This window comes from Anser anser, assembly GCF_964211835.1.
Source record: "Anser anser genome assembly, chromosome: 3".
NCBI lineage: Eukaryota > Metazoa > Chordata > Aves > Anseriformes > Anatidae > Anser > Anser anser.
In genome coordinates, this window is record NC_139722.1 from 105,796,853 (window position 1) to 105,823,798 (window position 26,946).

At 41.4% G+C, this 26,946-nt stretch overlaps 1 protein-coding gene across 1 annotated transcript; it reads right to left on the reverse strand.

The window, feature by feature from the left end:
- Positions 1–111: 111 nt before the first annotated feature.
- On the reverse strand, positions 112–26,288 carry LHCGR (luteinizing hormone/choriogonadotropin receptor). The gene is made up of 11 exons (XM_083830499.1): positions 26,082–26,288; positions 18,522–18,593; positions 14,010–14,084; positions 12,793–12,867; positions 12,152–12,226; positions 11,985–12,062; positions 9,613–9,681; positions 8,717–8,791; positions 7,533–7,718; positions 5,034–5,114; positions 112–3,002 (listed from the first exon to the last, which is right to left on the reverse strand). The coding sequence occupies exons 1-11, from the start codon at positions 26,240–26,242 to the stop codon at positions 1,748–1,750; spliced, it is 2,202 nt and encodes a 733-aa protein (XP_083686625.1). The 5' UTR covers positions 26,243–26,288; the 3' UTR covers positions 112–1,747.
- Positions 26,289–26,946: the final 658 nt, after the last annotated feature.

Sequence of the window (26,946 nt, forward strand, 5' to 3'; positions counted from 1 at the left end):
CTGAAATCATGGCATTAAGCTGAAGGTAAGGGAGGGTCAGAGATGTTATTTCTAATTAACGCAATTATAAGCTAGTGCTAAACCATTCAATACCACGAAGAATCACTGTCATTGATGTGAAGCAAATTTAATTTGCAGTGCTGTGTTGTGGCAACAAGAGGTACGCTTTGGAACACAGACTTTCATACTGTTGCTGTCACAGACTTGAAAGAAAATGTAAGGGGTTTAAAGTGATCATAACAAACACATTTTCTTATACATCACAGTCTACACCTTCAGTGGCCATCAAGAGCTGTTGGACTGGGTCTGTTCTGGTGTAAGTGCAGACGTTACGGTGCTGCATTTTTCTGCTGACTGCAGGGGAGGTGCATATTATACCATCTGGGGATCTGCCTTCAGGTATTGTGGGTCTCATCTACAGAATGTGATCTAAGACACTAAAACTTTGATTACAAGCCCAGATAAAACACATTTACTTTACCTTCTGTGAAGCAAACTGCCATATGTAGGTCTCAAGCTAGCAGATTGGTTTGCTGACACTGTAATACACTCCTCCTATTAGAGAAAGTGAATCCAATCTGTCAAGAATAAGTAACCCAAGAAGAGGCTTGAGCTGCAGCCTCTGCAGCTATTGCATCTCTTTCTGTCCACAGAACTGTGAGCTTTCCTTGTGGAGCCCGTAACTAAGCCCCTTTGTAATGCTGCAGTAACAAAGGAATGCTCGATTCTTATTCGAATTAGGAATGCAGCCACAAATCTGGATCTCCTTAGCATCAGACAATGCGTGGTGGAAAATGAAAAAACATTTCAATGGAAAAAGTCACTGAAAAGTAACTATTTATCAGCTGGGAATGGGGTTGGAATGTGAGTGCTGAGGAGTCCCCAGAGCATCCTGAATGCCACTGGCACCAGTGACGCTGAAGGGGGGGCAGATGTAAATAATCCATGAGATTGCCCCTGGAGAGAAAACAAGCAGCAGCTATTTGCCTGTGCAGGCAGCAGCTATCCTGCTGCTGAGAGGGGGCCTTCACAGTTTATGTGATTCATATGTGTGTATGTATGATATACAAAATACAGTACTTGGTGTTCTGCAGCTATTGCATCACTTTCAATTTCCAGATCATGCATGGCTGCATATGGGTTATTTTTTATTTTATTTTAAAGTAAATGACTTACAAGCTCTAACTGAGATCTAATGTAATCTGTGAAATTGCTAGTAACAGAGGTTCAGCAGGTCAACTCCTCCTTGGTGACATCTTTACAACGCTGCTTGATGAATGCTGTTCTTTAACTGGGTGTATGTGGCTGTGTAATTGGAAGTTTCTGTTGATGAAATGAAGGGAGGCGTCTAGTCTAGTGCCCTTTCTTTAACCCAACAATGCCAGCATAGCTAATAGTAGTAGAAAAACAAGGCACAAAAGGTAGCAGACAGGCTTTAAATACCACAGGGAAGCAGATCTGGAAAGAAGGGAGGCAGACTGCAGTCACTGCAGTACACATTAACTTCAAGAGCACCTTGACTACTGGACTCCCCCAGTTCCCCTGAAGCAGTGTTTCACCTAATAATCACCTTCCATACCTATCATTACAGCAGAAGAAAAGGGAAAATACCGCTTTGAACCTCAGAACAGCGTTGTTGCATAAGAATTATTGACTTGTGTTTTTATTTATTGTGAGATGTTTAAGATACTGTAAGATAATCCCTGGTCACTGAAATAATAACAGCCAGCACTGTGAGGTGCTGCATCTACTGGTGCTCCAGTTGACTTTTCTTTGTAGGGCGCCGTGTCTTGTACGGCTTTTCTAGTGCTGACAGAAACAGCAGTGCTTGTGAGGCCTTGCTGGGGCCTGGGGCTGAGCTGCCATTTTTGCAGTTGGAGGCGTAAGCAGAGAAATAGTTCATCCGGTAAAGCTCCGCTCGGCTCTTACAGCAGCCAAGCTTGCTCATCAGCAGAAAGAAATCCCTTTGAAACGCTTTGGTGAAAATCGCGTACAGAAACGGGTTTGCGCAGGAGTTGACCGGGTAAAATAAAACCAACAAGATCTTGGAGTTTGTCACTGTGATGAGAGGCACCTTAAAGGCAGCGGAGATGGCAAAGAAGGAAATAGGGGCCATGCAGGTGAAATCCGTGAAGATGAGTATGGCCATTCTCTTGGCAACTTTGGTATCTTTATTGGCAGCTACCAGCTCCGGGTTCTGGACAGCTATGTATATCTTGATGTAACAAGCACAAATGACAATGAAGGCTACAACATTGAGCACCAAGATGAGGAGTATGTAGGCTTGGGAAAGACCCGTTTCGATATCCATGGGCAAACAAATGCTGACCTTCATGTAGCTGCTGACCCCCAGCAGTGGCAGCACCGCAATCAGGATGGAGAATACCCAGCCACCAAGCATGATCGGCACAGCGTGCCGCAGCCGCAGCTTGCGGTCCAGCTGCATGGCGTAGGTGATTGTGTGCCATCTCTCGATGGTGATCACCGTCAGCGTGTAGACGGACAGCTCGCTCGCAAAGACGGTGAAGAAGCCAGCAGTACTGCAGCCGCTGCCGGTTTGCCAGTCTATGGCGTGGTTGTAGTACTGGCCGCTCGTCTGGGCATCGACCGAAGCGATGAGCAGCAAGTAGAGTCCCATGCAAAAGTCAGCAAAGGAGAGGTTGCACATGAGGAAGCGGGGAACCGTGAGCTTGTAATGGCTGGTTATGAGGACGAGGAGCACAGTGAAATTGCCAGCAATGGCGAGGATGTTTATGAACCAGATGAGAACCCTGAGGAAGCTGTACCCCAGGATGTCTTCACAGGGATTAAATGCGTCTGGTTCTGGAGTGCACGTCAGTATCTTAGGCTGACAAAAGTCATACTCGAACTCAAAGCCGGTCATTTCACTATCATCAAACATGTCTGAGTAGCTGTAAGGAAAAGTTTCTTCATCTGCTGCAAGCACGTACATGTTCTTTTCTGCTGACCACAGCGATGTGTTGTAAGAGTCATCTCTGTAGCTATTAAAATAACAACCCCCCCAAATAGAAGTGAACTGTTTGTTACATGTTGCTCACACTCTTTTATAAAAATACAACAAATGAGTTGTTTTAAAACACTTTCTAGATTTTTTTCTACAGGATATTCACATACAATGAAGCCCTGTAAGGATGCCTTTAGTTTAGGTAGCATATTTGGAGAGCCACTGAAGTCACGGTTACATCCATAGGAATGCTTTCTTATACAATTTACCAATTTGTAAGTATTTTATCTTGATTGCCCTGTAATGGAGCCATCTTTCTCATGATGCCAGTAGAGTGCAGTTCAAATGATAGGAGCACTTCTATTGATGGACTATAGGCTTGATGCATAAAGCTTTATCAGATAGTTAAAGAACCAAACTAAAATAACATAAGGATATTAGTTCTGCTCCTTTGCCTCTCTTAGGAAATGTACTTACTCAACAAAGTCCTGAGACTATGTATGGCTTTGGAAGTGTTGAGGAATTTGATCACAGTATTATAAAGTGAGGATTAGCAGCTGTGCATGGTTAACAAGATAGAGTAGTATGTCAATAGCTAGGAATATATGAAGTCTAGACTGGAAAAATGCCTAACTATAAATATCTTTAGGTGTTTAAAACAGATCTCTAATCTCTAGGTCATCAATAGTATGGCGATAAGCCTTCCAAAGAAGGTACATTTTAAAAGTGAGCACCGTTCCTTCCGATTCCCAGCCAGAACGACTATTGATTTCACAACTCCCCAGTCATCCCAACCATGAATGTTCGGTGGACAAACTCTCAGTCTGCAATGTGAGACCTGGAAAGCATCTCCACTGAGAACAACTCTTCGTAAAATTCATAGGTTTGGGACAACTTAGATTCAAGCTTAAACTTCTGCATCTACTGAAGCCTGTAAGTTAAACTATTTTTCTGGAGCAGGGTCTTAACTGACAAATGAAGCTGGGCCGCTTTTCAACTATTCATGTTGGGTAAATATGTTCCCAATCTTGTTATCCTACCTTTTCTTTCTTTACATGAAAAAATGCTCCATGTCTTGCTTTTACTTGCCTGGCTTAAACTGGAAGAGTGGGAAATATGTTTGACTTTACTTATTAATTAAAAATAATTGTGATTCTCTGAGAGGCCATGTAAACGTGCTGCAGCTGTGGCTTTACAAAGGACTGAATAAAACCCAACAGCAAGTGTAGGAAGACTCACCAATCAGCAAATGAGATACTGTCCAAGGAAATCTCTATCCCCATGGATCAATCACATTTCAGCTGTATTGGATGTGTTGGCATTTTGTTTTTCAAGACTTTGCAATGATCTGACCCCATGTTAGGGCTAAAGAGAAGTCCCAAGGTCTCCTCCCATTTAGCAGGAGAGGGATGGGTAGTTCCACAGTCAGTAAACTTGTTCATGAAATACTGTTTTTAGTGCTTATTACATCCAACACAGCCAACACAACAGTTTTGATGTTTGCCTTTCTCCCTGTCCCACTGGATGCTGGTCATACAGAACTATGATGATATGGAAAGACACATTTAGAAGAGGTAAACAAATTGCACGGGCTTACCCAAACTTCTAACTCAGGGACTCTTTTTGTACCATGAAAATCTATGGCCCAAATGATGATGTGCAATCTTCTAATTATTCTATAGATAGACAAGAAGTATTAACAATGGCAGCTTTTCTTCGGATCAAACAACCCTACAATTATCTCTGGGACTGAAAAGTCTCCAAGTAGGCCCTTAACTTTGTTAAATATTTAATCAGTGTTTCGATGGCCTTTCAAGAATTTAGAAGAGAAGCTGGAGAGAGTAAAGCCCATGAAATCATGTGTTTTTTTTTGTTTTTTTTTTTTTTACCCTTTTGAACATCAAAATCACAAATTTTGGTTTAATGATAGTAAAACTACCATTGTGCAACTTGTAAGGGTGACTGAAATGGAAAGAAAAAAACATGCTGTTCTAGAAAAAACACGAGTGGCAGGAGGGGAGGGTCCGAATTTGCTATTTCCAGCTTCTGTATGCAGAGCGGTACTTACAATATTTCCCTAGTTGGTTTCCTCATTGTGCTTTCACACTGTTTGGAGAAGTTGTCAAAAATGGAAAGCAAGGAATTTTGTCTGAAACAAGGATGGAAAAGAAAGGTGAGTTTCAGTCTGGATCTTGGCCTAATTCTCATCTTCCTTGCAATTGATCTTCATAGACATGTAAGGTAAACTGGAATTGGGCTCACACAGTGGAGACATTCATGCAGATCTCTGAAAGCAGGGAGGGGAAGGTCTAAAATGTTGTGACAGTGGGCAATAACTCATTGGGGGTATAAGGGATGGTCTTTCAGCTTGTTTATTGTTTATGATTTACTCATTGTAGTGAAATAACACGAGCTGTAAGTAACAGAAATGTTTTGCCTTATGATATACTGTATTGTAATGGGCCACTTTCTCCACCAGTACAAACAGCAGCAGTTAGGCTGCTTCTAGAGAAGTGCATCTACTAACAAATGCATGGAAGCTTACTTTGAAAAGAACAAATTGAGAGACCACATACTTGGCAAAATCTCTGGTTTTGAGGCTTTTAAAGTTATGGGCCCAGTACTCTACTGTGTAGCCTTAAGAGAATCAAGCACATGGAAACTTCCAGAAAGTGTTATGTATAACAAAAGAAATAATGTTTTAAGATACCATTCTTAGTCCAAATGTGATGCTTACAAATAAGTTGCTTTTCCTGTAATTTTTTGAAGATGCGTTATAGCCGGTTGTGTTTTCCCCCATTCAGCCCAGAAATCCCAAGAATATTTGGTGTGAGGACTTCATTTGCCTGATGTCTGTGACTTAGGCGGACCTGTTTGCGAGGTCAGATATACTTAAGACCTTGTCACCATGTCTCACTGCTAACGCAGTGCAGTCCACAGGTGGTAAAGAATGGGATATGAAGGAACGGGCAGGGGTAGTAAAAATGCATGAGACAGGATGAACGCATATAGAGTTCAGGGCAAGGTAAGGGGTTAGAAGGAGACAGAAACAGGCTGCATTGCACAGTCTTAAGAATACATAACCACAAGAAAAGTCTTCCCTGGTTAAACTGGAATGTCTCAGTCTCTGTGGTCTCCTGCTGTCATCAGTAAATGACAAGGAAAACAGAGATGTGCCTCTCATTCCTTTATAGCTGCAGACGACATAGAAAATAATAGCCTGTTGCTTGTATGAGTTTTTCCAGGGGTCAAGGCTGTGCAGATATGTAACACATCAGCAGTCACCTGAACACTTTTGATGCCAGTTAGGAGCACAGCCTAGTTTCCTGATTTGCAGGTTTGAATTTTCAAAGTTGACTTACGAAAACAGTCCCTGAATATAAGAAAGTGACTTCCTAGAGCACCTCTATTTTTATAGAGCATGATGATATGTTACAAGGCCAAGCATCTGAAAATTAATAAACATGAGAAACACAGTTATCTTTGCAACTTTACTTTGGTCCCTTTTCGCATATGTGCAATGGTAATTTTAAAGTCAGAATGAATAAAACATTTTTTGTCCCAGAGTTGCCTCTGCGTACAACACACTGAGAGACTTGCACAGGGACTGAATCAGCATTTGGTAGCGATGGAAACACTTGACTATAGGATCTTTGCTTTATTCTTGCAGAAGCGGAAACCACTTATTAAAATAAGGAGAAAGCATAGCATTACCCCTAATTTTACCCTGAAGATTTGGATTCTGTTCCTGTCCTTGCAACGCAGCCCTGATGTGACCATCTGCAGGTCACGCTAATCAGGCACACCACAAAGGGCTGCTCGGTACGTCTTTACTGCAGACTTCATGTGGGATAGGTGAGAATTGTGGAATCCTCACAGCTGCAACTAAACTCATTTGGAGTTGCTTTGGCTGACTACAGCCAACTGAGAGTTGATTTCTTTGAAGCAAAAATGCTGAAAATTTAACTCCAGTTGTCTCAAATTGACTGTGCCAAATTAGTGGATGGGAAATGCTCTCTGTGCCACAGTTTCCAGCAGTGAAGTAGGGAGAACCATGCTGTCTACTGTCATCTGAAAGGCCCGGTACTAAGCTGAGTGTAGCTTCTTTCTGCTGGCTTGTGTCAGGTCCTTATTTCAGTGAGAAACTGAAAGCTTGCCTTTTCTACAAGATCATCTTGGTACCTGCATTAAATAAACTGCATAGCTAAAGGCTGCAGGTTTTTTTTTCTTTTTTCTTTTTTTAGGACAAAGTGCTCTTGATGGTAGTGTATCTTCCAACTGCCAGAAGGCTTTTTTTTACTGAGGTATCAAGAAAAATACAAGCTTTCAGCAGACTTAGAGTAATGTCCCTGCTGGCAGATCATGGATGAAACATATTTCTCCAATAACAGGAGTAGAAATGCCTCTCCTGGACTTAGGGATCTGCTGTTTGGAGTGAGGCCTTGCTACATTCCACAGCTTCCTTGCCTCTGGAGCAAGGATAATCCAACCCTGCCAGCTATACAAAGCAGGACTGCCATTTTGGAGTTTCTGAAGTCCTGCAGAACAGTGTGCTATTTGGACTTACTTTTCTGTCCTCAGGTTTCGAAAAGCACAGCAGTGGCTGGGATACGTTAGAACAGCTTCCAGAAGACTGCTGAACTTATCCAGAGTTGGCAGCCTCTTCAGTGAGTATGATGATGTTGCATTTAGGACCTGAATGGCCTCGAGCCCGTAACTAGGCAGGGACTCCAGTGCCGTTGAAGAAATATCCCTACAAAACAGAGAGCACTCTTGTTTCTTTTCATACAGATAAAAGCGCCACCAAAGTGTGAAGATAGATAGCAGTGACTCAGTTTTTTCATGAAGGCCTACATCCACAAAGCCACCCAATATCCATCTCAGAGATGTAGGGTGTGATACGGCAGTGTGTTTCTCTGCAACCCAGCAGTCCCTGACAGGCATGAGGCTGGCTTTATCCTGCTGGAAATCAAAACCTACCATGTCAGGCCTTGTTCTAGATGTTTTAATTAAATGGTTAATAACCAAAACACACAAAAGAGTCTCCCATTCTTGCGAAGACAAACGTCAGTAGTTTGGCTTAGAGTAACTTCAGAGGGGCTGCTTGCTTGCATGAGAAAAGGCCTGTTACATGACCGAACACTGTCAGAGTAAGGCCATTAAACAGGGAAAAAAAGCTACGATTATGTGAGCGATGCTAGTAATGCTCTGAACTGCAAGTCACCAATAAGAGGAATGCAATGGCATATGTGGAGAGAGCTATTTACAGAGCCACCTGTTGGGTTTTATTGCATGTTGCTTCAGCCAGTGCAGCCCTCTAGAATGTACTCGACTAATAAAGCATGAGAAGGATATGTTTTATTCAGCACTGGCTTATAGCATGTGATCAACTCATTCACTTTTATAACCAAATTCTAAAATAATACATTGTAAAAACATTCACATCCTACCAAAATACAAGTTACTTAGTAATGTCAGGATAGACACACAGAGAGAGGATCAGTAGGATCTGACACAAATATAACTAAAGCCACCCAAATCCCTATGGGGCAGAGGCCAAGGCTAAAACCGTCTGATAAGTGTTTGTTGTGGTGCTGACTGAGTCTTCTGCCCTGCAATTTCATGCTGTCTTATTGATATGTTTCCATTTTACACACAGAGGGTATCAGATCAAGTATGCAGTCCACTTAGCAAAGCACAGTTAATGGGGGACATCTATGCAACTAGATAAAAGAGGGGTTTGATGCTTACAGGACATCTGGCCCCGTGGCCCCTCTCAGGGCATCGTTGTGTATCCGTTTGAGGTTTCTGTTGTCCTTCAGAATTCTGTGGAATGAAACATCAAGTCTTTACATCTGTATTTTGAAATAACTTCTATTGCCATTATTCTCATCTATTTCCTCTCAATCCTTCCTCCTGTCACAGTGGTGGTTGTGCATTCGTATATCTACAACCTTCCCTCCACTGATGCCATCAGACTGTTACCGTCTACACTTAATTCTGATCATTTCCAATTTCTTCTGACTTAAACCAGGAACAGCCATTCTGGTTCCTTCACTGCAGCAGCAGTGTACAAAAATACAACAAAAAAATTGCCAAAACCATGAGGCTAGTCCCAGGGTGTGTGCAACTGATTTTAAAACTACTGACATTTCCAGGTGTAAGATGCAGTTTCCTGAGTCTGGTCTACAGGTTCAAGCTTTCCACTGCTGCTGCTAAATTTAGGAATTTATTAAATTTTACTTAAAAAAATAAGAGTTTTTCTCATAAAAACTGCAGCTTTCTAAGGGATAGTGTTTCAGGAAAAGCAGTAAATGGCACAGGATTGACAACTGAGTCTCAATGACACTGATATATTGACTTTTCTAATGGGTATCATGAAATTTAAGACAGGCAGTTAAGATGAATGAAGAGCTTGTGACTGCATTTGAGCTATTATCTAATAATCTACTAATCTACTATTATCTAAAATAGTAAGGTTTAGTTGAACTTCTAAGGTTCAGCTAGACAAAGAGTTAGACAATCTTGTCTAGGCCCTGCTTTTACTATGAAAGGTTGGACAAGATGATCTCCGAGGTCCCTTCCAACTTGGGTTCTTGTACAATTCTATGGCTCTTTAAATTGCCGAGGAGGGGAAACATACTCACAGTTGATTCAGCTTGGTCCCATTGAAGGCATGGCTGTGGATATCTTCAAATCCATTTTTATACAGTTTGCTGAAGATTAAGAAAAATGTGTAAGGAAAAATATTTGGGAAAAGATGAGATTATGTTATTGTACTACGGATTTCAAAACTTAACACTGTATTCATTTTAAGGATTAGAGGGTCTGGTTTATAAAGAATATAGGTAACTATGGCATGACTGCCATTAGCTCTGAAATTAACATAAAATTGAAGCTTAAGTTCCCTACGTGCCTTCCTGTTCAGGTGTTTAAGAGCAAGGAGCATGGTGCCCACCTTGGAATGAGACCCAGAATCAAGACATTATTCCAGGTAAACCCTTGGCACAAAGACAACAACCTACAGGCAGAAGACCTGGATTTTGTGGTTTAAGTAGGTAAAGATGCAAAGCTGCAAGAGTCAGAGAAGTGTCAGACGGAAAGCTCATGTAAAGCCCAGAGGGTACTGCTGGATTGCGGATCCTCTATGGACAGACCAATCTTCCAGCAGCCCAAGTGAGAGCTTTGCAGAGAAACAGGGGTGGGTGATGCATCATCCAGCAGTCAGCGAGTTACCCGAAGTAGTGCTGCCAGACCAGAACAGTGCTGTGGAAACCTCACTGTTCTCTGCACTGCACAGGGACACTTGCTGCCAGCCCTGGGTTTTTGATTCCCACTCCGGGGCCAGGTACCAAATGGCTGGACCCTGCTGTACCTAAAATCTGGCTACTTTCCTTCATTAGGAGATCTAATCTGTGGGTCTGTTTTCACAGAGAAAAAGCCATTTGTGATATTAACTTATTTTTTCAGTATCATTTGTATATAATAATTTGTATGTTTTTTTTTCTTTAATATTAAGTCCTAATACAAAATGTGGTGCTGTTTATAGAGGATCCTTTATCTCTACAAAAGTTTTCTTGTTCTTTTTTCCACTTGTTTTCGGGAGAGCAGAAACTAGGGTTATGAACCTGCTCCCAAGAAAAGCTGCAAGTGTAGAGCGTGCCTGGCTACATTTGATGTGAGGAGTCTGTCTTGGCACGATGCTGAAATTAGTGATTTCCTTAAAAAACACAACCATGTGTAGTATTGATTCCCTGTCCTCATGAAACACTAACAGTTTGGAAAGCCTACATTAGCTATTTGTAATGCAAAGTATTACTGCAAGCTAAATGTACACGCTCACAGATAACTTGTGCTTCACTAGACCATGCTGCAACAATTGGAATTATTTCAGCTAATTGCAGTTAATTACAAGGGGTGGAGTTAAAGTGTAGATCTACAATTAGAAAGCTGCTGATAAGGTAATACTTTTCTTCTCCTATCACAAAAGAACAAGAGAAAAATGACTGTTAGCTCTTTCCTGGCTGTGAGGTAGACTCTCTTCCATTTAATACAGTTTAGGGTTGCAGTAAAAAAAAAAAAAAGCATCTTTCTCCATCTCTAGCATGTTTGTTTTCTTGTACCATTAACAGAATCATCATTTTGCTGGAGTTATTTTGTGAACTTGCTAACAGGAAAACGGCCCATAAGATAAAATGATGCCCTCAACTAAGCCATTGCTCATCTCTAACATCAGGTAGTAGTTAGTTGTCTTCGGTCACATTTATGCTTAGTTCTTCTAACACTTTCTGAAGGTATTGGTCAATACATCACATTTGTGTTTAAATTACTGTTGTGCTGGCACATCAGCCTGATGAAGGGCTTAAGCCAGCCAGCTGCAGTACTTGCTCATGCAAGCTCCAGCTCATTTGCAGCAACAAATATTCATGGAGAATTGCGCAGGTGTTTTGGAGCACACCCATGTCACAAGACACGGCTCCACATTTGGATTTATGCTGCGTTTTAAATATCACTCTGGTCTGCAAAGGTTGGTGTTATTTGCTTCCAAACTGGTGTTTGTGCTACAAGGTGAAGGAGGCAGCCTGCTGCTGCTCTCTATTGCTCTGCTGGGCCTTCCTCAGCCCTGAATTTCAGCCACATCCTGCTGAAAAGTAGTACAGTCTGTGATTTGGGCTATTTCTACATTTATTGTGGAAGTTTTTGTGAGGACGGGGTACTGCAAAATCCCTACATGGCTCCTGCTGTGCTGGCAGATGACTTTTCTCCTTGGCTTTCAGCGGCTCTTTGCCTTCCTTGGACGGAGCATCTCAGCATTAAACTCACCTGTCTTGCAGGCAGCTGTAGCACTGAATCCAGTTTGCTAAAAGGAAAGTCTTGGTGTGAAGACAATACAGACATACGGGGCTTAATTTCAAGATTCTTATAAAGCAGAGTTACTCTCTTATAAAGCGGAGTTACTCTCCTCAAACAGCTGTATTATCCTCACGGAAGGAACTGGATCTAACATTGTTTTACTCACAGTGTCAGTGATTCATTGTTCATCCCCTGGAAAGCATTTTGCGGTATGGTTGTCATACGCAAGTTATCACAGAGCTCCCTTTGAGAGGAAAAAAAAAAGTTATTTGTCAGTGATACAGGAATGAGATGGAAAGACTCACAGCTGGGCTAGGGTGGGTCTTCACTTACAAGATAAAATGAGCTTCTGATGAGAAGATCTGTGTCAGATCTGGAAATTCTCTTATTCCAGTGTTACAAATGCTCCTAGAGAAAAGCATGATTTACAGGGGAAAAGGTTACCAGGCCAAAATGCAAGGAGAAGTCAATCCTGCAGGTATGAGCTTAACAATGCATTAAAATATGAGTGGCAAATATCGTAATTTTTAATTAGGCTCCAACTGTGTTTTTAAGATCTGTAAAAACTGTGTGTAGCATTCTCAGGCAGTATCCTGGAGAAGCAGCATAGACCTCTTGACATTAAGTGCAAGGAAGAGATTTTAGTTACCCCTTTTGTGTGGTGTCATCTCTAAATGAAAACTTTGCTTTACAAATACACTTAGCAGAACTAATTGGCAGACTTTATGGTTGTTTTGTCTGTTACTGCTATACCTTGTGTTCGTTTCACTAATTATTTTATTACATTTATTTAACCTCACTATTAGTTAACTGCACATTAAAGCTATTGTATATGATGTATGAACTTGTGGTGTATCATAAGGCATGAAAAATTTATTTTTTTTCCTTAAACTGCCTTCTGTGGTTTGTCCATTCCTTCACAAAAAAAAAAAAAAAAAGAACGCAAGCAGAAAAGAAACAGAATGCTTTCTTACAAGTATTTTAGCCTTGGAAGGTTTCTGAATGCTCCGTCCTCAATGTGCAGCAGATTTTTCGTGTTCAGAATTAATCTGTAATGAGGGAAATATATGTCAGTGTTGTATTGTTACACACCTGGAGGGACTTGAATTTCGCTAGCAATTGGCCTTGTCAGAATCTGACACGTGCAGACTGTGACAGAAGATTCTCATGCTGCAAACAGACTTTCTAGAAATATGCTACAAGTACGTTTTGAAGCAGTATTGATAACAAAATCAGGTTATAACTGTTAGGTAGCCAGAAAAAGATAATGTCTCCTTCAGGATTCAAACACTGTCTTGTTAGTCTCCTGTAGCTCCTTAATGGTCTTACTTAACTTTCTTGTTTTGGCAGCTAAGTAAATGACAAGCTATCCATACCTTGTAGGTGAATGCATGAGGTCAGATCTTTCATTTCTTAACTATACCTATTGATACTAGTGGAAATTAGACACAGTAAGAGGTGGACAAATCTGTTTCTGTTGCTCATGTAAGCAAGTAATTTGCTTCAATGGAATTCACATATAAGCGGAAAAAAACCACACAAATTTGTCCTCACTCAGCTGCACCATTTTAAAGCCACTCGCTGATCATGCTGTGGCAAAAAGGCAGTAATGAGATATTGAATCAAATGTATAGTTTCCAATGTCACTAAATATTTTGGAGCACTCTCCTAACCATTGCTTTAACTCACACGCTCTCTCAGATGCCTCTGCTAGGGACATCAAGCTTAAAATCAGTACATGTTCCATTTGAGTAATATTTCTGAGCTCAAAGGAAGAGCTGCATGCTAAGCAGACATATTTAAATACTGTAGGGCTTTGAAAACTGCATCTTCAAAAAGAAAGTGTTTTTCTCTTCTGTTGTTTTCTTGAATGATTTCTCCACTTAGAAAGCTTGACACTGCTGGTAGAAGTAGACACAGCGCTCCCATCCTGTCATTGTGTTCACTGAAAGCAACAGGACTTCATACACACGGATCAGTTTGCATGATCTAGATCTCCAAGGCTAGACCTTACAGACTGCTCACTATTTTATATGGTACTTTGGAGGGAAACATTTGTCATCATAGACCTCATCCAACACCAGCTGAAGGAACATAGGAAGATTTGGTCCAGGGATACTTTTCTGTAGACTGTTTACTCCTTGATGATACTAAATCACAACATGGCTGCCTTTTTTTCACAGAGACTTACATTTCAGACAAAGCAGGAAGGCTGTCAAATGCGCTTGATTCTATTCTCTCTAGGGAGTCACTCTGAGAGATTTCACTGTAATGAAAAAGGCAGACACAAAGCAATACATTAACAGAAGAGATACCAGAAATAAGTTTCCACTTTGTATTTGCTTCTTTTATATATGGTTATTTGCCCCCCTCCCTCCACCCCCCCCCCCCCCCCCCCCCCCGCATACCCCAATTCTTGTTTTGCAGCAATTGCCATGCCTCACTTCCAAAATCCTAGGCAGCAGGGTCTGAGAGAGAGAAGCATTATTCTGTCTTGGCAAAAGGTTATGCCAACCATTTGGAATAAGAATCTACAGGGCAACCAATCTCCATTTCCTCAGCAAATTGTAGGTAAGGTAGTGACTGAGGGCTGAACTAATGCGAACACAGTAGTCAGCCCAAGCCTGTAAGCCTTTCGCTCCTACCATTGGTTCCACTTAGTGAATTTATTTGCATGGACAAAGATGTAGATAACGTTCACAGAGCTTCATAGACTGCTATTAAATCAGGATCATGGTCATCTAATCCACAGATGTAGAGACACACATACATGAATATGCATTCAGTGCACTTTACAAATAACTTTTGGATTTAAGTGCCATTTTCATTACATACATGGAAATTGAATGCAAGTGCCTCTTTTCCATCATTACACAGACCAACATGACTGTTTTTGTAGGCATTATACAATTTTGACATACCAATGCCCCTGTTCCATACATGTAGTTAAGAATAACCAATGTTGGATACAGGGAAAATAAATCCACTTCTTTGATGCTTGCCAAATGCCTGCTAGATTAAGATTCATCTATATTATATATAAATAAATATATATTATTGTGTATATATATAATATATACAATATATTATGTATTTAATATCGTAGAATCATAGAAAAATTAAGGTTGGAAAAGATCTTCAAGATCGTCTGATCCAACCATTCCCCTACCACCAGTGTCACCCACTACACCATGTCCCTAAGCACCATGTCCAACCTTTCCTTGAACACCCCCAGGGACGGTGACTCCACCACTTCCCTGGGCAATCTGTCCCAATGCCTGACCACTCTTTCTAAGAAGGAATGTGTCCTAATTAACTGTTGAAGAGTAGTGCTCTTTGTCCAGTTCTTTAATTGTTGAAGAGTAGGGGCATGATGTTTCCATTTTTTCACTCACCACAGACATCGCCTGACTGCCAGGACTTTTCAGCTATGATGGAGAGAGGCTTGGGAACTCCATCAGCCAGTTCCCTCAGGACCCTGGTATTCATGTCATCAGGTCCCACAGACTTGTACCTGTTTAGATTCATCAGGTGGTCTCGAATGTGCTCTTCACTTACAGGGGGTGGGACTTTGATACTCCAGCCTCCATCTAATGGGTTCAGGGAAATGAAAGACTGGGGAAGCCCGTCTACCAGTGCAGACGGAAGCAAAGAAGTTGCTGAGTACCTAAGCCTTCTCCATGTCCATCGTTACCAATTACTCAGATATAGAAACTCACTTTTAATATAAGAAATTAGCCACCTATAATCGCTTACACGCTACTATTTTCACCCCTTGGTCTATTTTAACAAATGCTAAAGGCACATGGTGGCCCTTGGGGACTCCTCCTGTCACCCCAATGCAGCAGCCCGAAGGAAGCTGGGTCCTCTCTTGTGCTCTTCCTCGAGGCTCTGTGCAGAAGGGCTGCCACCTCTTGCACAAGGGCTAGCAGATGGGAAAGAAGCACTCACACAACCCCTGAGAATCGGCAAAGGTTCTTTATTGACGGGTGTTTGGTGGCTCCAAGCAAGCCTCAGCAAGGCTGAGGCTCCAAGCAAACCTCAGCAAGCCTCTGTGATGCCCAACATGACTGGCCCAAAGGCAGCTGTGCTGGGAGCAGCCTGGAAGATGCCCTCACGTGGAGGAAGGAGGAGGGTTGGGGTGCTGAGGGCCCCTTTTCTGGGGCTGGCTCCTGCAGGCCATTTGGATTGCCAGAGAGAAAGGCTGCCCCATGCAATCCTGCCTCAACCCATTTTTCTTCAGATCACCAAGGGTTAGAATCTCTTGTTAACAAAAGAAATTACACGTACTGGATTATTTCATGTATTGTTTACAGATGTTGTGAATTTTCCTCTGGTTCTATTAATATTCTCAACTTCAACTATGTAAGCATCTGCAAATTTCATCACAAAGATGTTTTCCTTTCCTTTGCGTTAGGAGGCTACTCAAATTCAGCTCTAATGCTGTTTCTTTCCAGTACTATATTCTGCATATATATTCTATGTATTAATTATATGTTAAATATATAATTATTATATATTATATAATTATATATTAAATACATAATTAATATATTCTAGATATATATATTCATCTGCATATGTGGGAGAAAGGTCTTCAAAATGTTTTTTCTTGACAGAACTGACTGGTATGGCACATAAACTAAACCTAAGATTATACTCTGTCAACAACAACAAAAAATATTTTCTAAACAACTGAAACACGTCTGTAAAATCAGATTCATTATTATCACAGACCTGAAAACTATCTTATTTGAATTGCAATTATAAGAAAACAGTTCTTATTGATGTTGCTATAAAAACCCTTAGACCATTTTTTTCCATTTGTAGTAGCAAAGGGGAATGTATACAAGAAATCATATAGTAAGTATGTATATATTTTTTACAGAAATATTAATGATTTTTTTTCCATAATCAGAATTCAGTGAGATTGATATTTTTGATAGTGCAATGGTTATTCATGAATGAAGATGGATGTAAAACAAGAGGCCTGGTGAGCACCTGATCCTAAGAGACTCAGGGGCTTAGCTCATGGACTGGGAGGGATCAGTGACTACTTGCAATACTTAAAACAAAAAAATTTTTCAAGTTCAGGGTCTGAATCATGAAACCCCAGATCCCATGCTCCTTCCATGAGATCTGTCCTACTTGCCACTGGCTTCCCATTTACATATGTCTGAGAGAGTTATAGCAGTGATAATAATTTATCATCTGATTTGCAGTTGGTGATGAGTTGCCGAATAGATGATTTAGAGATTTGTAATTTAAAAATATGCACTTTTCAAAGTAACACTAAATCTCAATAAAATTATGAAGTGTTCTATAGCTTTACATCAGACAAATACATTGATTTCTATGCTGTTTATTTGGAGAGATGTATTAAAAGGACACAAAGAAATCAATTAAATTCTCTTATGGAACAAAAAATGTCAGTGAACAAAACATTCTTTATGAAGAATGGGTTATGCATACAGCTTGGGAAAATTTAGCATCAAATCATAAAGGTAGGAGAACCTTTTTAGATTTAAGTTGATCTCCCATCTAAAAATGGTAAGGTCTCATTAATCGTTCAGATGTAAGTGAATGCAAGAATACAGTGCCATTAGATTGTACTGTAATATTTCATTGTAGTTGAATAGATAGGGACATAGTTTAGTTTGTTTTCTACTTGCTAGAGTTACAGAAACACAGGAATTTATAATTTGGCCAAAATTGTTTAACCAATGAGCACTAAAAGCTAAACCAGACCAACTGAGTCTATTTAGGTGTTTGCATTACCCTCATCCTTCTAGTCTGCCTTCGGGAATGCACCATGAAAGGGTTTCCTATTTTCTCTGTTTCCTGGATAACAGATTATGTAAATCTAACGTATATTTTAATAGCTGATAAACTATGTGCTTTTTATAGGTGAAGATAATTCTAAAAAGCACACCTAGAATAGAAAGCACCATTACCTGTGCTTCTGCTTTTAGATTCTGGGGGAGTTCATTCCCCTGTTCTGGATTGCACTGGTGTGGCGTCGGCTGTCCTTCAGTGAACACCCCATGCAGATAAATAAAAAAATAATAAGTAATGGAGACCCAAACCTGCCATCTTTTGGTTGCAATAATGACAGAAATAAGGGTGAGACTAGTCAGCCGAGCCTTCTGCTTGGAGTCCTTGATATAAAAGAGATACAAAGCCAAGGGAGGGGAAGCATCATGTGCAAAGTTACAGTGCTTGTAAACTGTAACTTCGAAGAAGAGGATCAGTCCTACTGATTCCCTGCCTCGCTTACCTCGCAGTGCGTAACAGCAAAAAAAATCTTATTTGAGTATTTCATAAATGTATAATCACAGAATACCATAGCTATCATTGCAGCACTAACATTTTATGACAGAAATCTCCTCTACAAATCAAAAGTGCCTATCATCAGTTATCAAACTGAATCCAGTTCTCTCTGACATGATTAATGCTTTATTATGTGATGTTAAACAACTGTTAAGAAGCATACCTTTTCAAATAACCTTTTACATACTGCTGATAGGAAATTATTGGCCTATAAAAATAGCTTATTCTTCCCCTGCAGTTTTTTTCACCAAAAGTGGTTTTTAGCAACACATTTTTACATTATTGTAAAAAGACATTATTTGTGATGGAGGTTTATGACAGAACTTCTAGCAAGACATTAAGGAAAAGTCAATGGAAAATGTTCTGAACTTACATGATGAAGGCATCTCTAAGTCCTTCAAATGCATGTGATGGGATTACTTTTACAGGTAGATGAGTAAACGATCTGAAAAAAAAAAAAAAGAAAAGAGGGAGGAAAGGATTGTAAGGCATGGGGTTTCCTTGTTTACAGATTGTACACCGTGCAGAGAAACAGTAAAGCTTCAAGTCACTTTATTTTGCCTACAGTTCTTTGTACCTCTAGGGCTTGATCCCTTTACCATTGATTTCAGTTAAACAAATTTGAGGGCTATTGTGTCAGTTCCTTAACAGCATAAATTTGAGATTTGGCTTGGTCAAATTATGATAATAATCATAAACTTTTAGAAAAAAAATATAGCCTTATGAAAATGGGCTTCTATATTCATAGTCAAATGAAACTAGAGGCCATCTGGAGCTATTTCCTCAGAAAAATGTGGCTTTAATGTAAAGCTTCCTCTATGAAACAGTGTTTGTTTGCATTCTTTGGACCATGCTTTTCTCTCCATAATACTGCTGTAATGTTGTGGTGTGGCATCATGAATTCATCGGAAAGCCTCTGGCTATGTGCAAGTGCTAGAAAAGATCCAAATTGGGCCTGATGTGTTTTATGTATTTATTTTAAATTGCAGCACTATGATTTGCTGATTGAAAGCAAGTGTGCACTTTCCTTTTTAAATTTTTTAATTACTCTCACTGAGATGTTAATGACGCTGTGGGAGGTAGATTTGTATTTTACCATCCTACTCCACATCTGAATTGTAGTCCTTTTAGCAGCCAATTTATACCACCATGACTGCACTCTCCCTGATAATAGCAATAGGAAAATATTTAACATATTTCAAGACACTATCTCTGTGCAGATACTTGCTCTCTTTTGCTTTTTAATTACAGATATCGAGTCAGAGACATTTGTTTCCCATCCTTAAAAACACCCTGTCAAGGTTTTTTGACCGAACTGTTTCTGTGCTTCTTAAAGAAAAAAAAAATTTTCCTAATTTTGTTGTCATAATCCTTTATATGAAGACAATTAAAAATGTTTAAGAACTTAAAGTTCACTATAGTGCCAGGCTATCACACATATTTGTGTCTTGGGATTACCAATCTAGATGTACTCCGGAGACTGGCACCAATTCCTTGCTATAGTCCAATATGATCTTTGGCAAATCATTTAGTTTTCTTACACCATGATTCCCTGTCAGTAAACTGGGAATAACAATGCTTCCCTACCATATAGCAATGTTGTAAGAATATGTATGTTTTTGACCCCACTGGAACTGGGCCATACTGGTCTCTGTATACATATGCTGGCAGGTTGTGTTGTGTGTGTGCAGGAGCTGTGCTTAAATCAGAATTGAAGCTAAGTCGTATGTCTTGAGAAATGTATTTGTCCCTTGGGGGACAGAAGTGTGCAGAGAATCCTGCAGTAGGGATCGATAGGCTGAGCCAACAGGAAAACACCTTTGGGAAGAAGTAAAAAGTAGAAGCTGAGAAATTGCTCGTCTGTAGCCTTGGCAGCAAGAACCTCTTTATAGCTGTACCATCAGCTAGAGCTGCTTGGAAAACAAAACATACCTTTTTGTGAGTGTCTACACATACAAAAAAAGCAAAAACCCCTACAGTGCCTGTCCCCCTGCCTGCAGAAAATCTTTGGCACCAGTGTTCCTCGCTTAGCTACCTCAGCTATGGAATTCAATTTAAGTGGGATAAACCAGCACTTTAGCTGTAACTTTAACTGTAGTTAAACTGCACGACAGCACTTAATCCATTCTGTATTTCAACATAAATATATATATATTTTAAATTCTTGTGAGTTCACCTTGATAGCTGAAACCGTGAACTCAACTGCATTGACATTACCTCATCCCATTGACGGTCTCACAAAACAGCTAGAACAAAGGAAGAAGGCAATTCATAATCAGATATCTCTTAATCTTCAAAATACTGGTGTAGCACAGAGATAGTTCCACGTCAGTAAAGGTATCCTAAATTCACCAAAAAGGTGTAAGATGTTTTCACTCTCTTCTTAACTGCTTTACCTTTGTAGCTTGCATCTCAAACCCTGCCTGTGTTAAAGGGAAATATATGATGTCTCTTTCTAAACTCTATAAACATTTTGAAGATCCGTTAGCTGCTCACCAAAATCCGGACTGTGTACATGCATTTAGGCTAATAGAGTTTTGACTGTTTGGTGCACGTTTAATTCTTTCTGAAGCCCAGAATAAAGCAAGGCCTTATCTCCTATGCTGAAGTCTCTGCTATTGAACATGACTGATGTTTTTGATAGCACACAGTGCAACCCAGGCAGGTACTGGCAGGAATTAAATATTGATTTCTTTCTGATAGCACTCAGATTGTGATACTCAGATGTGACCAGTTATTTGTCTCTCCGAGCTGGGAAGCTTTTGACAGAAAGAAAGAACAAAGTGGGTTTTACAAAGCTTTTATATGTCTAACTTTCCCATGCTACTAGCCGACTTCCATAGCCTTTGAAAGGAGGGCTGCGTCCATTTTTAATACAACTTATGAACACCAGTTTGAAAGAGTGTTGTTAAAGGATGAACTTTTGTACTTTTAAGAAAAATTGGTATGTTTCTTTCGTAGTTAATACACAACAATTCATGGATACTCACTTCTTGCATTCAGTGGCTGACAATACTGCGACTTCAGATAATCAACAGGCATTTCATCCTTGGGACTTTCATCCAGTCAATGTGTACAAAAGGGAGTGGGGAGACAGCCAACCATTTAGGCATTGAGCAGTGCCTAGCATGTCTGTAAATCAACCTGGGTTTTCTAGGCAGTAAGGTTTGAAATTGCCAGGCTGAATTCATGTAAGACTGTCAAATGACATTGGGAGTTACAGGAATTGTGCATAGATTGACCAAATCCTTTTCTTGCTTGGTACCTAAAATACCATCCAGCATTTGTTTCCTGTGTTGTTGTTCTGAAATCATAAATTTAGAGCGGATTTTTCATAAGGATGGTTACCTTCTTGTTAATAGGAATACCAGGACCAGTAGGGATGATGAGAGGCATACAAAGAGCAAACCACCTGTTTCCCCTGCTGTAAACATGTAGAGGTACCACTGAAGAGCTCTTTGGAAAATTCTTGTGGAGTGGTCTGTTCCAAAGATACCCGGGTATAAACCCACTGTCATACTTTTTTATTAATTCTGGGATATAACAGAATCAACTCAACTCTGCAATTTTCATCTGCTAAAAGATAAACTTCTACTCCAGCACTACCACATAGACTCAAGCTCCAAGAGAAGCTTTGGGAGGTCTAGGTGCCCAAACACCACACGACCACCTGCAGTTCTCTTGAAGAGGATTCAAAGCCCAACTCACTCACACTGCTGAAGAAAATCCCTGCATTACGGACACTGGCCTTTGGAAAAGAGTGCTTAGCTGCACATCAAAAATAAATAAATAAATACATAAAGAGCACAGGCTTTCATTGCAATAGGTATGAATGTTACTGCAGCTGGGTTGGCAGATATATGGTTGCATCACTGTTTTGTAGGATTACCCAGAATTGTAATGCCACAAAGGTAGATTCTTGCTAAGAGTGGCAAACATTTTATTCTGTGGTGTCCTTGAACTTAGAAGAATTGAGAGTATTGACTGATTGAAAATAAGACTGAAAGCCCACCATTTTCCCAGGATTTTTATCAGATTCTGGGGGCAATGTAAAGCATTGACATTGATTTTTAAAGCCCTGTAGATTGGGCAATATCTACCTGAAATGGGAACTATGAGCTGGATGTACCACATGAACAGTCAAAGAGTACTCTTATCCATGTTGTGATGTGTGACACATTATCTCCTACCAAACACATTTTGTTCCTGATACTGAATTCCACTGTTGATCCTTAAAAAGCCAAGTATGTCCACAGTGAAGACATGGTAGAACTGCCTACTTACTCAGCTTTTGCCCCAAAACTTTGGATTGAGTGCCTGATAATAACCATGTGCCACTCGCTCTAATGCAGCAGCCCTGCATGCAGGGGAACACAGTCCGGCAAAGCAAGGTGAACTTCACTATGAAACAAGGTTTCCAAAGGGGCAGAAAGGTATTAGGTATCCAATGCCCATTAACGTACAGCTGGGGTTGGGTGCCTGGCCATTTAGACTTTCTTAAACAAGCAAAAGGATGTAGATGCACCATGAAGCTTCAAATGAAGAAAAGGTATGTTTTGTTTCAGTGGTGTATTAAAGGTTATTTTTCTGCTGAGACTAAGCAGACACATAGCTGCTATAGCCAACATGGCATACAGAGGTGTCTGGATAACGGAGTTTCTCTAGTGTTTGCCTAATGCCCAAATTAAAAACATGAGCTTGAGAAAAATATGATAAATTCAGAAACATATAAAACACGTAATTCTGCAACCTTTCGGAACTCTAATCGTTTTAAAAATCTTTCAGTGATAATATGACATGGCAGGTCTGGTAAATAAAACCTGTTGAAATTTCCCTACAAGATATATGCTTGAGCTGTAAAAAAATATTGAAAGTACATTTGAAAGCAGATTGTTACAGCATCAGGGCTTGAATTACTTGGGTATAGTGGCGTTATATACTGGTGTTTATTTTCTTGACTGACCGTAGTAGCAAGTAGGACTTCTCTGAGGTCTAGTTTCTATGGTACAGTGGCACCAAAGTACGAACATGGGCACCCCAGGCACTGTGCTGGAACAACAGGGATCAGCATTTTTTTTCCAAAATTATTGCAAGCACTTGCAAGCACTATTCTTGGAACTAGACGATCTTTAAGGTCCCTCACAACCCAAACCATTCCTGATTCTATGATATACCATGACTACTCTGGTGCACCCAGGTACAGATGTGACTATGAGGGAATAAAAGTAACTTCCTCTTGCTTTGTCTCTCATATACAGAGCTGGGCAGGGGAAGAAGAGAGCTAAGGACATACTGGTATAGTATGGAAAGACAGAGTTAGGAAAATGACAAAGCTGGAAAAGACATACCACAAAAAAGCAAGAGAGGGAAAAACAACACCCAAGTGGATAAGAAAATACTAGTATGAAAATCAAAGTAAGAGGTGAAAGTAAAGTAAAGGAGGTGGAATAATAACTAAAAAAAAGAGCCAGAATACATGTACACATGTATGGTTAGAGACTGAATTTATTTAATTTTTTTAAATTGTTTTGTAATTGTATGATAAACTGTATGCTATTAAAAAAAAGTAAAAAAAAATCAAAGTAATGGAAATTCAGTAGTGTATTTCCAGGTTCAGTATAAATTAGGTTGGATGTGGCCTGAAGTGGGATGTGGAAGCAGAAGCCACAGCAGCTGGAGAGCTTAAAGGCAGAGATGATAAAATACGTAATGGTGCTCATTGTGTGCTGGGCTGCTGCTGGCACAGCGTAGTCTTTCAGGAGAGCTGTTGGCCACACCTAAGTGAGGTGAACATTTGCCCCTGATTTCTCCCGTTATATTTGTGATGTCACATCCATCCTACTGACAGTGGGTGGCATGGGAGTGACTTTTGCTTGGTGTCTCACTCCTGGCATAGGCAGCAGGAGGGATTTACATCGCACTGAGTTTTGCTTTCTAGCTGGGGTCCCATTAACTTACTAAGCAGTGAGTGTTTGGTCTGTGGGAGTGTTAAACTGTGGGGTGGGGATTTTAACTCAGAGGGGAGGGGTGCCCTATGACAGTGTGTCCCATTTGACGTTCTTGCACTTCTGGAGCAGATGCAGCAGGAGGACATGCAGCCGACGGCTGGGATCCGGCCCTTTTGCCAGACCCTTCTGGACATAAAGGGCATTTCCAGGACCTAGACACGTTTGCAAATGCAGACTGAAAGAGAGAGGATTTTTTTTTTTTTTATGTCTGAATATAATATTTCTTTCAGAGGAGCACTGAGCAGAATTGTGGTTGAACTCTTATCTGACTGTACAGTTGGCTTCTGCAGCCAGCCTAATAGTTATACTCTGCAAACAATTGCAAAGTTGTTATAGTAAAGGTTAAAGGGAAAAATTCTTCCATTATCTTTGTCTATCATCCACCCTGTTGATCCGAGTGAAATATAACTGAAAGTGGCCATAGACCTGTTACCTGTCTTAACCTGGATCACTGAGGTGGGGATGTGGTTTCTTCTTGTAGTGACAGATAGAAAAAAAGAAAAAGAGTAAATCAAAAAAAAGAAAGAGAAAAATCACACACATTTAGAGCTTTTGATAACCTCTCTGGGCTGTGATGTGACTACAGACAGATGTGCAGCATACTAATGAATGCACTAAAGCCCTGCAAAAACTGCCCTCCTCATCTGCTTCTGCTGCAGCTGGGATCCTGGATGTGACTGATCCCTTGCCCACTCCGTGTGTGCTACAAATGCCATGAAAGCAATGTACTTGTTGCAAGAGGTATGGAGAATTTCTCCAGCACCCATGGGCTCTGCTTACTCTGACACCAGAGTAACGCAGCGAAATGGGTTGGAAACAAACTCAGGACAGAGATGTTTCTAAAAACTGACTTTGGAGGAACGATTCACATGGCTCTAAAGTAACAAAAATTAGTATTTCTTGCGCATATCAATTCTCAAGCTAGGGAGAAAGGAAAGAGAAGATCAGGGACAGCATCATCCCTGGGGAATTTCAAGAACATATGAAATTTACAAACAAATCAGATGAAAATGTAAAACAATGGCTTTGTTTCCAAAAGGGGCACAATAAGAAAAATCCAACCAAGGAATCCTAGAAACAGCAAATATCTTATCTGTTGTTCCTCTAATCCCGTATTTTGACGCCACGATTGTTTAGATAAGTGCCGCAATTGGGCTTGTAAACTGTACAACAATGCTCAAATACTTACAAATATCATGTATTTGGTCTGCTCTGCTAGATTGTGAGCTCGGAGCATGGTGCCAGAGCGGGGCGAGGGGGTCCCTGTGACTCCCTTCTGTTACAATTCTGCCCTAATTCCCAGGGGTGCGTTAGGCAGAAAGATGCTACGGACCTCTTCACAGAGAGCCCAAGAGCTGTCAGAGCTCACGGCAGCTTTTTGACTGCTAGGGCTGAGAATAGATTAGCCACTGACTTGTCCGTGAGTCGGACTTCAGAAAGTTGCAACACGCGCTGATGGTGTGTTGGATCGCAGAAGCGAGCGCCACTAGGGTTTTGCTGCTGTACCACAGAGGCCTTTGAATTGCACAAGCTTTGAGAGAAGAGGCTGCGAGAAGACAGGCAGATTTGTGAAGAAAAAAAAAAAGAAAAAGAAAAAAAAAAGGAAAAAAAAAGAAAAAGACAAAGAAGACAGAACTGAAGGAAGGTTTAAGAGCAGATTTCATCCTTTTAATCCAGTTCCTTTAAAGTTCTTCTGGCTGGTTTTGGAACACGCAAGCCAGCTTTTGCCATAGGAGGAGGATAAATACAGCAAGTTCAGACAACTGCACCACCACTGCACCTTTTGCAGGCTGCCCAAAGACCCGCACCGCCCCGGACGCAGACCCCCGGCTCCCCTCCAGCCTTCAGACCCCGCGGGTTAGCCCCAGACCCGAGGCGAGGCGGTGCGGGGCGAGCCCCCCCTGCGCGCTCCCCGCGGTACTTACGCGCGGGCGGGCGCGGGGCGCGCCCCGGGCGGCGGCGGGGGGCAGCGCAGGGCGGCCTGGCTGCAGGCGCAGCGGTGCGGGCAGCGGCCCCCCGCCGCTCCGGGCGGCGGCAGCAGCAGCAGCAGCAGCAGGAGCAGCGGGGGCAGCAGCGGGGGCACCATGCCGGCCGCACCGTGCCCGCTCCGCGCCTCGCTCTGCCCGCAGCCCGCGGCCGCCGGACCCCCCCCCCCCGAGCCTCCCGTCCCCGCCCCGGGGCGGGCTCGCAGCCCGGGGGCGAGCGGCGTGAGGGGGATGCTTCGGGGTGCGGGTGCCCGGTGGGAGCTCGCTTCGGGTTGGAGTCCGTAGCGGGGTCTTCCCGGACAGCTCCCGCTCGGCTGCGGTGCCCGGGACCCCCGTTTGTCAGGGTGTGAGCTGCTCCGAAAGTTGGTGTCCGAAAAACACGGTGCTCTCCCCTTAGCCGGGTGAATGCTTGGTGTGCAGATACAGCAGCCTCGTTAGTGGGTGGCAGTGACTGGGGTACCAACGTCTCTGGAAACACTCTTATGACTCCATGCACAGTTGCTGTATCACTGATAAAGGTTTGTAATTTGCCCGTCGAGTGATCAAAGAGAGGTAGGTATTTCAGGGTGCGTGACTTGGTGCTTTGTGATCACTCTGGATGAAGTAATCGTGCCCAGGACTAGGTATCTCCTCAAAGGTCTGTTCATTTGTAATAAGAATTATTTTCACCTAATTATCACTATTGCTGTTGTTATTTTTTACTGCTGCTATAGCTTGTAGAAGCTATAGTCAGAAATCAGGACCCTATTCATGGCAAGTGATGGAGAAACTCACAAAACATGACAATTGCTCCCCAGAGAAGGAC

What these genes read in the sequence shown, in the direction of transcription:
- LHCGR (XM_083830499.1), bottom strand. Translation starts at nt 26,242, where the DNA reads ATGGTGCCCCCGCTGCTGCCCCCGCTGCTCCTGCTGCTGCTGCTGCTG. An exon ending in CGCCCCGCGCCCGCCCGCGC is followed by an intron (nt 18,594 to 26,081) that starts GTAAGTACCGCG and finishes TTTTTTTTTCAG; the next exon opens with ATCGTTTACTCATCTACCTG. An exon ending in TCAGAAGCTCATTTTATCTT is followed by an intron (nt 12,063 to 12,151) that starts GTAAGTGAAGAC and finishes TTCCTCTCAAAG; the next exon opens with GGAGCTCTGTGATAACTTGC.